General features: G+C 40.0%; 1 protein-coding gene across 7 annotated transcripts in view; it reads left to right on the top strand.

The window, feature by feature from the left end:
- The window catches only part of LOC147030398 (rho GTPase-activating protein 12-like), a 111327-nt gene that overhangs the window by 38817 nt on the left and 61379 nt on the right, over positions 1-11131 (top strand). For all 7 annotated transcript variants that reach the window (XM_085874405.1, XM_085874404.1, XM_085874399.1 and 4 more), the window contains 3 exons: positions 2516-2701; positions 5591-5695; positions 8514-8591. In XM_085874405.1, coding sequence (XP_085730531.1) covers positions 2516-2701; positions 5591-5695; positions 8514-8591 — 369 coding nt within the window. The remainder of the gene's footprint in view (positions 1-2515; positions 2702-5590; positions 5696-8513; positions 8592-11131) is intronic.

The following is an 11131-nucleotide window of genomic DNA, read 5'->3' as shown; positions in this document are numbered from 1 at the left end:
TGACTTTCTCTACTCTTGTTGCCAATGTGTGCCTCTCAATGGAATCCTTTCATTTACTCTCCCTGTTGAAGCTGGAGTGCCTCCAAGGCAGTGTCATCGGCCCCATCCTATTCATAATCTTCATCAATAATCTCCCCGATTGTTTGAAAAATAATCTTTTACAATTTGCTGATGGCTCCACCCTCTGCTGTGACATCCCTCATCCTTCAGAGAAATGGGTAGCAGCCTCTTCCCATTCTCTCTTCAGACCTTGACAAAATCACAAACTGGTCAAATACTTGGAATGTCTTTCAATCCTGAGAAAAATATATATATATATATATATATTATTCCTCCTCCTCCTCCTCCTCCTCTCGACCATCTGGAAAACCCGGCTAAATACTTTCTCAACAAACATCTTGAAGTTCAGTCACCCAAACTCTTTAGTCTCATTCTCGGCTATTATCTTTCCTGGGCAGACCACATTTCAAAGTTGGCTTGCACAGCCAACCACTGACTGGGCATCATCCATCAAGCAAAGCCATGATGTAGGACTCTCATCCAGTTTTTGGGGGACTCTGATTTGGCCTGATTCTGGCTCGAGTCGGGAAAAATTTAGTGCACAGTAAAACGTCACCATTCATGGATTCTTCACTTCTATTGGATTCGCTAGATATCCCTGTGTGTGTGTGTGTGTGTGTGTGTGTGTGTGTGTGTGTGTGTGTGTGTGTGTGTGTGTGTGTGTGTGTGTGTGTGTGTCTGCAAGCAACGCGAGGCTCCACAGCACGAACCAGCGAACCGATTTCGATGAAACTTTGCCAACAGGTGGAATATATACTGGGAATGTGCGCGTTTGAATTTCGTTGCCTAGCAACTACCCGTTGCTGTGCAGTGGCCGAAAAACCTCGTACAGTATTTTCAATACTTGTCCTTCAGTTTTGAATGTAGAGAAACGAGACTTCGGAATTTAACACTTCGAGATATTTAGAAAATTTTACTCGAGCCGATTTTTGATTGAGGTTTTATTTTTCAAATGGTAGTCCTTCAAAAATCGGGTGTCTACTTACTGTCATTTAAGGTGTGTATACAGTGTTTGTAAGGAACTACACCGTCGTTCCACCTTCGATCTCTCCTCGATCCAAACGTTATTGACCAAAGTGAAAAGGATCCAAAATAAATGGAATCGCCGGCATTTCTGTCTTTGTGGATTTCTAATAATATCATGTTTTTATTTCCCGAAAACAATTCCACGATCCACACACCACCTTCAGTTATTTATTTATTTATTTATTTACCGAAAACAATTCCACGACCCACACACCACCTTCAATTATTTATTTACCGAAAACGATTCCACGATCCACACACCACCTCCAATTTATTTATTTACCGAAAACGATTCCACGATCCACACACCACCTTTAATTATTCATTTATTTACCGAAAACGATTTCCCCACCCAAACACCGCCTTTAATTATTTATTTACCGAAAACTTGATTCCACGATCCACACTCCGCCTCCAATTATTTATTTATTTTCCGAAAACGATTCCACGACCCACACCACCTTCAATTATTTACTTATTTACCGAAAACGATTCCACGACCCACACACCACCTCCAATTATTTATTTATTGACCGAAAACGATTCCACGACCCACACACCACCTCCAATTATTTATTATTTAAAGTGGGAGTGGTGTAGGAAAGTGGGCGTGGCTTATGAAAAATATTGTGGCTCAGGAGGTGTGGTCAAACAAGAGCATTGAGAAGTGTGTGCGTGCGTGCGTGCGCGCGCGCGCGCAACGCGAGGCTCCACAGCACAAACCAGCAAACCGATTATTTTTCAAATGGTCGTCCTTCAAAAATAGGGTGTCTATTTACCATCAACGTGCCAGTTGGCAAAATACGAAATGGGAAAAATCTTGCCAGGTAGAGGAACAATTGTATGTGAACCAATACGTCTTGGCAATGAATCTTCATCGGTGGATCGGTCAGAATGAAATGCATCGTATCCAGCGCTTCGATCCTAGCGAATCCTTCGTCGCCTACCGGCTTGTATACCTATTCCCCATTCACAGGGTACAATGCTTCACATACGCACATGGTTCTCCTGCCATCCCTCACTCGAGGTTCAAAATTTGTTTCACACTTCTTTTTGTTTTGGTTGTGCTCCGTGTGGAATTCAAAAACTTGTCACTCTGTTGTTTGAAGGGGACTATGCAGAGTAATAAATAATATTTATTAAAGAATTTACCTTACCAAAATAATTAATTCATTATTATTATTATATCAAATGCAATAGGAACTTGTTTACAGGAAAACATTTTTTACAATAAGAACTTTGATGGGGGAATAGTGGAGAAGGGGAGGGAGGATGGGGGATATAGCACAGGCATGATTGGTCAAAGGTCCTTTTATATTCAAGTCTAAGAATTCAACTTTGACGTTGCATTAACTGAAACAAAAATGTTTTCTTCATCGCTTGTGGAATGTTCAAACTATTGATTGGAAATTTCACTTGATACCCTCAGATGCAACTACAATCTATAGACCAACCAACAGACGCCTACTGCTTGAGTACAGCATTGCAGAAGGAAGGCTGGGAGGTGCATTGGGACAGCACGACTTCACGCACATACTATTACAACACTACAACGCAAGAATGCTCGTGGGAACTGCCACAAAAAGGCTGCCAAGATGCAGTCAATGACCATGATGTGAGTTTTGCTGGGATTTTGCAGACAAATACAGTGATTCTCTTCTTGTCTTTCATGAAAAGGGGTCTTTGTTTTGACTTGAAATAAGTACAGGGGACTAGATCGATTATGTAATAGGAGAGCATCATGTCATGTTTGAAACGCCACAATGATTCCAAGATTTGCATACTATACCTATGCTGTTAATGCTTATCAGGATATTTTTGTGCAATAGAGATGTTTTGTATGGCATGTCTACACTAGTAGTGCTTTTCACTACTGGAGAACATGGTGAGTTCATTCTAATTATACAACCATGTTGTCTCTTGTGACTCTCAGGTTAATTTTTTTCAACTATAACAATAACAAGAAAAAAAAAAAACATTGAATTTGAAAAAGTGAAGAGACTCTTGCATAATGACATAAATGAGTTGTATATTTTCAAGCATTTGACTGTGTTGTCATTATTACCCACCAGCCAAAATTGTCACTCGAATAGCACTATTCTATAGATGTCACTGGAATAGTGTACTGTACACAAAAATGTCACGAGAATAGCAACTTTAGCAGTTTACTAGTATTTAGTCGAGTTGTGCAATTGTAGTAACATCATTGCAATGGTAATCATGAGAGAATTCCATGACTTTTACAGCTTCAATTCTGCTGTGGTATACCAAATAAGATTGGGGCTAATAATTGGATTGGACTCTACTTCGACCCATCGACTATCCTTAAAATACTGCACATCCACCACAGTACCAACACTGCTCATGTGCCCGGCAGTACCACAGTCCAACCACGCTGGCGCGCCCTGCCGGGTTCCGACCCTGGCAGTGTACTGGCATGCACTGCTGCTGCCCTACCCCAGTGCACACATAATCTTGCAGCTTCAACCAGCTCGTGCCTGCGCAAGTCCTCACCTGTCCCTTTATTTCTTGTGTGAATCTGGTATTTGGCACCATTAATGAGTTGGCCCTTATTTTAATTATTCCCAAGATTTCAATAACCACTCCCCTCCTCCCTTCATCTTAATTATAAGAAGTGTTTTCCCATTTTCCTGCCCTCCTGCACAAACACTTTAAGGTTCGGCTTAATTTGGGTGATCTTTGAGGAAACTTGGTGATCGTAATATTAATTGAACCCCATATTTTGGAAAGCTTTATTCATTCCAAGCCACACGAGGTGCTGCACACAATAGTAGCATATATTTCAGACCAGGGTGATTTTTAGATCCTCGTGGCGGATCTCTAAGTCTTGCTCACGTTGTTGTTCTTCATCTTCATCTTGTGGACTTTTTTGTTTCACAGCCTACAGTTTTCATGGAAACTTCCTGAAACTTGGCATATATATGTAAAAATACCCTGCGCAGACAGTAACCATCTCCGGTTTTGAAAATTCCTCCTAGAAAAAAAGCTATGACGTCAAAATATATCCGCTAATGGAAATCGCCTATAAAATTATCTCCTAAACTTGGCAAGCTTTTTGAATTCTGTTTGCGGGAATCGAACAGGGCATTAGCAGAGATGAATTACCGCACATATGATGCATCACTGACGTCGTATCAATTTTTATGACGTCATTCCTATTTTTTGACTTTTTTGTTTCACAACCCAGAGTTTTCATCGGATCTTCGTGAAACTTGCCATGTATATGCAGAAAGCCCACGCGCAGGCAGTAACCATCTCCGATTTTGGAAATTCTTCCACAAAAAAAGTTGACGTCATGAAATCGCCTATACCATTATCTCCGAAACTTGGCAAGCTGTTTGAATTTTGTTTGCGGGAATCAAGCCAGGCATGAGCACAGATAATTTATCGCAAACCTGATGCATAACAATGATGTCATATTCGATTTTATGACGTCGTCATTAAGAGGACGAGGATCTTAGCTCATTTGAGCTTGTTATTTTATTGTTTTATTAGTTTGTTTATTTTTTTTTAAGAATGGCAAGCATTTTTGAACTCTCCAGATGCGAAACTCCCCAGGTGAATTTTCTAACAAAATAGAGTTGGGCAACAGCTCTGGTTGTGTTGGTATGGTATGACCTGTATAGAAACTCTCAATTTTTTCTGTAAATGATCGATGCTTACTGAGGTTTAGCTCATTTTTGTCTGATGTATGATTTTTTTTTTTTTTTTTTAATGAAACTAAACATTTTTGTGAACTGTATTATGGAATTATTGTTACGAGAAGAGTACCCACCCTATGGACGATCTTGTTCCAAGCATGCAATATGTTCTGACGCATACCTTTATTTGGATGGTGTATTGGCAACTGACAGCTCTGTTTACGTAAATAAATAAGTAAAAACCCCAGGTTATTTGCATGAAGCACAAACATACCTACTGCTTATAATTCAAAACGCCTCACTGCACTGGAAAATGTTGGGACAGGAATACTGCACTGCAAATGGTGGAGACTTGTAATATCCTCCCCACCGAGAGGTGTTGCTGCATGGTATACATTTACATTGAGAATTTGCATCCCCCCATCTCCCCACACTGCCTCCCCAAGACCACCACCAAAAATAAAAACACCCCTATACACTAATTGCTGTCATGCTGATCATATGTAGCAAGTCTGGATGTAATCAGCCCAGAACTGTAGTAGGAGTAGCATGACAAACAAACACCGGTCTCTGACTTGTAGTGAGGATTACAATTAGTTGATATCTGCTCTATTTATTTTCATTGGACGTATCTCTCTCACTGTCTCTCTCGCTCTCTCTCTCTCTCTCTCTCTCTCTCTCTCTCTCTCTCTCTCTCTCTCTCTCTCTCTCTCTCTCTCTCTCTCTCTCTCTCTCTCTCTCTCTCTCTCTCTCTCTCTCTCTCTCTCTCACTGTCTCTCTCGCTCTCTCTCTCTCTCTCTCTCTCTCTCTCTCTCTCTCTCTTTTTCTCCTGATACTGTCAGTCCCCATCACGGCTTGGCATGCCTAATGTTTTGCCTCAAGGATGGCAAGAAGAGATTGATGAGAATGGTGAGATTTCCTTCTTAAACACAGCTACACAAGAAAAGGTAAGTCTAACAATTCCAGCTAAAAGTCTTACTCGTTAACAGCCATGTCAGATGTTGCAATCTGGATTACCACCTGATTCCTACTTCCATGGTTTCACATCTGTGTTAAATGGATCCAACATTACCCTATTGTTATATGCATCTATGTGAGTTCAGTAACAGTTTGGTGATGGGGACAGTGAACTGGCTTCTTGGAGGTTGTGGGTTTGAATTCCACAAAATTCAGCAGAATTAAGGATTTTGATGGTCAATTCAGGAAAATTACCATGTTATTTTTGGATTGTTTATTTGTTTTTTTTTAAAATCCAGGTGTTTCATTAATGACATGCAGGGAAAGTTACCTGCCCAGCCCACCTGTTCTGGTTCACACATGATGCCAGTCTACACTTTATGATTTACTCTTTATATCCTCAGGGCAACCTGTGATGAGCACTAAATCACTAACATACTTGCCTGTACATGTGGGATAGTGCAAGTAGTTTAACTACTGACCCCTGCTGAAGGGAAGGGGTACTGATGCCATATATATCTCTCAGAGGGATGGGGTCATCTAAGAATATGGAAAGCTGCCCTAAGTCACTCGAACCTATTAAATATTAAATGAGAAAATAATGCTTAAACTTGCAAAAACAGTTTTCCACAATATTGCCAAAATTCGCTAATGCCTTTGAAATTTTTTTAAAACCTTTTCAATTTTCTGAAAGTTAACAGTGTGCATGGATTCCTGCAATTTGTAAAGCTGATGTTGGTGGGTTTACCAGCATCTTCTTTTCACTTTGCACCTTGGTCAGATTATAGCATTCAATATCGCTTTTACCATTCAATCAACTCGTAAATCAAAACTCATCAGAGCAGAAGATTATTCTCTCTGCCAGGTAATGAATTTGAAAAGGTTACCAATCACTAATGACTTCCCAATAATAATGTGGGTTCCCTTTACATTTCTGATTATCGCTGAACATCAGCAAATGTGATGTGGAGATCAATGTCGAAACGCATGACGGATTAACTTTGCGAATTTGGGATTTTTAATCCATGCTCTTCAACATTAGGACTCGATTTTTGAAACTTGCACAGGCCTTTCATTTGGTTCTTAACCCTTTGAACCCTAGCGGTTGATTTACCAGCCACTATTCAAACCTCCATGTTCCCGAGCGGCCAGATTTTTCTCCAGTGAGCCCATGTTTGGGGAGGCGAAAGTTTTTAAAGAGCTCGGGGTTCAAAGGGCTAAATCTATTTTGGAAAACCCAACCGTATTATCACTTGCTTTCTCTTATCCTTGTCTTACCTCACTTCCTTTTTCTTATTAAAACACTTAAGGTATTTTTCCAAAATTCAAAGGTCTCCAGAACACATTCTTATTGATTGATATTGTTTATCAAATTCCAAATTGAGCATTGTTTACAGTTCCTTTTTTTTTTGCTATATTGTTTTTTATCCATCTGCTGTATAGAGCTGTTATTTTTTACAATGCTTGACATTCTGAGAATATCTCTGTCTTATTGTAGAACTTTGTGCTGCTCTTTCAACACCACGAGCTTTGTTCATTTAATTTGGTTGTTATTCTCAAATTGTATAAGCAGACGCCGTTCTCGTTACCTGTACCATCCATACTGATGGTGTCTTGTGCATCCCAAGGTAGGTGGAATGATCCACATGGCTGTGGCATAACGTGGTTGCAATTCAACCTGGTAGAGGGCTTGGGAACTTTCAAATTTGGCATGTTTTATCGATCGATTCTGTCGCTGATTGCAGTTGAACGGGTTTATCATTGCACTTCAGGATGTAACAAACGGACTGCACTACTCAACAATTGGTTTCTTCGCTATGTGTAAAACCATGTTCTGTCTGTCGTTTTACTCAGGGCTTTAAAACAAACAAACTTTGAAATATGTCTGCATTTATAAAATGTAAGGCTTGGATGAAACCTCTGAATACCTCCTTTGGAATCACAGAATATAGATACTACCTCATTTTTAGTCTTGCACCCTCTGCCCCCTCTTGGCTCATTCCCTGCAGGCTGCACACAGTCTTCTAGTAACCCTGTTCTTGTTAAACTCTCAAAATCCAATGCTCACTGCTCACCTCCACCAATTTGTTCCTCTTTTCTCTTGCATGTGGAACCAACTTCCCGAGTCTGTCCCAATCTTCCCTCCAGGACTTCATGACAGCTGTTTACCACCACCACATTTCATCCCCCATCCATACACATTCTCTCTTCTCCATCAAATGACCCCATTCATAAGCACTCCCTTTTACAGCTCTTCCTTATGTATAGAACAACAAAAAAATTAACTCCAGGTTTGTGAGCTATTGTGGGATACTATGAGATCTGTGAATAAAAGACCATTTTTAAGGTCAGGCTAAAGATTTCCATTTCAAATAAACCATCTTTACAAACTCCCACTGTTGTCCACTACTTTATTTTCAGATGTTGATGCAAAAGGTGATGCCAGCTAACACTAATTTGTGAGATGGATAAAAACTTGTTTCCCAGTTTATAGTGTACATTGTTGGCCCCAAATGGGAACTAAACACAGAGTGAACCTATTTAAAACTTTTATTTTCTTTTTATTTTCCATTTCCCATCACCACTGCTTATAAAGCATCTCACTATGTTCAAGAATCACACTGGAATCACTCAAAAGTGCACAAAAACGATTTGACTGGCGCAGCTGATACAGATCCTTCCGATTCTCATGTTTGTGGAATAATGTGCAATTGCACTAGTTCTGAAGCACCTGAAACTTGTACCACATTCACAGGTACTGAAGTCCAGTGTAGTGTTTGAATTCACATGATACTTGCTCTTTTCCAGTGGTGGAGATCAACGGATGCGATGGGTACTCCGTATTACTACACAGACAGCGGACGGACAGAGTGGGAACTGCCTGTGGTATGTCGCTGAATTGTACTTTGCAACCATTAAATACTACATTTTGAATGTTCATTTTTCTTTTTTAACAACTGGCAACAGCGTGCTTTATACTTCACTTTGGTAGGACTGACTTTTGCTCACCAGCCCAGATCTTCAACAGTTCTACTGTTGACAGCAACACTCTATTAAATCCTTAATTGCAAACCATATTCTGATCTCTCAAATCAAACAAGTTTTACTGCAAAACCAGATTAACTTGCATCAAAATGAAGACTGATGTCAAGGACTTGACATTTGGTTACTGCACTCCAGGAAGTTGTAGTGTTTCATTGCAGTTCAAGCATCTGTCATTGTCGACCGTACCATTCACAGAATGAGATTCCGTGATCTACAATTCTTTCCAACCCCACAATTTGTTTGATTGCATTTCCTTTTAGAAATCGGAGGGGAGGAAACTTTTTTTTTTATTCCACATTTTTAGTCTCATGTAAAAAAAAAAAAAAAGTTTACTAAAACAATGGAACCTGTTCCTTTGCGTTGCCCTTTCTGGGAAAGACCACTTGATACATCGGTGGATGCATGATCGAGAATCTGTGAATTGATTATTGTTGGTGTTTTATTCTCTGAAATACTTGAGGGTACGATGGCTTTTTTTTGACATTTTGCTTCATATTTATGAAAACGCATTATCTCTCTAAAAAAACACTTTGTTGTTCTCAAGTTCGATTTGGTGAATTGTTGAATGAATGACTGGTTGAATGTAGACTTTAAAAGGTTGTTATATCCAAGGAGGTTTCCTTCCTTCTGCACTTTTTGCCGATGCAATGCAATGACTATTTCCAGCTTTGTGGTGCTTTTGTTTCATTTTAACAAAAAATGTAACCGTTTGTGAAAGTAACCCTTCAAGATTCAATGGGGTCTTTTGGGAAGAGTAGGCAAGTTATCCCCGGAACACTGAACAAATTCCAAACACCTTCAGTCGCACTTCAGGCCTGGCTAACCAATTCATAAATTGCTTGGGCCAAAAACTTTCCTTGGCTGACCAAGGCTGAAACCAAGAAGCAATTGAAAAGGACATCACACTCCACATGTGCCATTACCATCCCACAAAGCATGTCTGTTGAAAACGATGAACATGTTGCATATGTGGACTGATGCATTTATATGGCTCTTGGTATGAAGGAGGAGAGAGAGAGACAGGTCTGTGCAATGAATAATTCAAAAAGGTCTGTGCAAAGGGAAGAGTATTTATCATGGGGGATTTTAATTTGCCAGGGACAGATTGGGTCCAGGAATGGGGAAAGTGCAGAGCAGAGTTTAGAAGGATTTCTTTATTTATTTTAGATAGAATCCAGGAATATGTTTCAAGTTAGTTTGTAGAAAAGCCCACATGGGGAGTGCTGTGTTTGATATTTTTAAAATTTATTTTAAGCAATGATTTCAATATGGTTTAAGGAGGTGGAGGTGGAAGAACATCTTGGGCCAAGTGATTACAACCTAGTGTGTGCAATTCTGTTGTTGAGATGTTGAGTCTGGATCGTAAAGTAAGCCTGTTAGATTTCTGGAATGCAAACTTCGAAGGTGTGAGAAGATTTAGTTAGGTTAAGGTAGAGGCAGAAAGAGATCAAGGTGGTTGAACAGGGAGGTATGCAGTGTAATTAAGAATGCACAACCAGACTTGGTGGCATTATATTTAGTGTCTGGGAGGTCGGCGGTTCAAACCCCATTCGAGTCGTGCCGAAGACTTTAAAAATGGTTCATATGCTTCCTCGTTTGATGCTCAACATTTAAAAAGATAGATGGCAAAATAAAAAGGCAAACCACCCAGTGTAATCCTTGCCAAGAAACCAATTCAGCAGCACCAATGCTCTGTACTGAAGTATGGAACATCAGAATTGGAAGAAGGCAGGGGCAGTCTTTGAGCTTGTTACACAGGAGAAAGAATTGGCGTTGGTCATAGATATGTGGGGTAAGCAGGCACCGCAGTGCCAGGAAGCTATGAGTAGAGCTTGTAACAGGGTTTCAGGTTGTAGTAGTAGGGAGATTTAATTATAAATTCAGAGGTAGTGTTAACTCTGTACAGTTATTTTGTGAGGCCTCATCTGGAATATTATGCACAATTTTGCTCACCTAATCTGAGGAAGGACATAGTTTCCATAGAGAGGGTACAGTGTAGAGCAACTAGATTTATTTGTGGCCTAACTATAATAAAAGTAGGAGAAGCAGCTGAATGAGACAAGACTGGAATGTTGCATCTTCATGTGTTCTTAGATTGAAGTGAGTGGAGAAATGTAGAGGAGAAATTAATAGACGGTTAGCATTGGGGAGAACATCAATGTCAGGATTAATAGAGATCTGGAAAGATAAAGATGTAGGCTGTATGTGCCACATGGATGAGGTAAAGGCTGCAACCAGGCTATCTCTGCCAGAACTTCAGGAAGTGGTGCAGGATATGGATGTTTGGAGAAATCTGATCATAAATGTCACCAGAAGTCAGTCACCACTTGATGGAACTTAATAATTATCAGATAACTGTTAATACAGATTGCGTGATTCGT

The sequence above is a fragment of the Eptatretus burgeri genome, chromosome 3 (assembly GCF_056783735.1).
Source record: "Eptatretus burgeri isolate ZD-2024b chromosome 3, Ebu_testis_v1, whole genome shotgun sequence".
NCBI classification, from domain to species: domain Eukaryota; kingdom Metazoa; phylum Chordata; class Myxini; order Myxiniformes; family Myxinidae; genus Eptatretus; species Eptatretus burgeri.
This window is presented reverse-complemented; position numbering and strand designations above follow the sequence as displayed.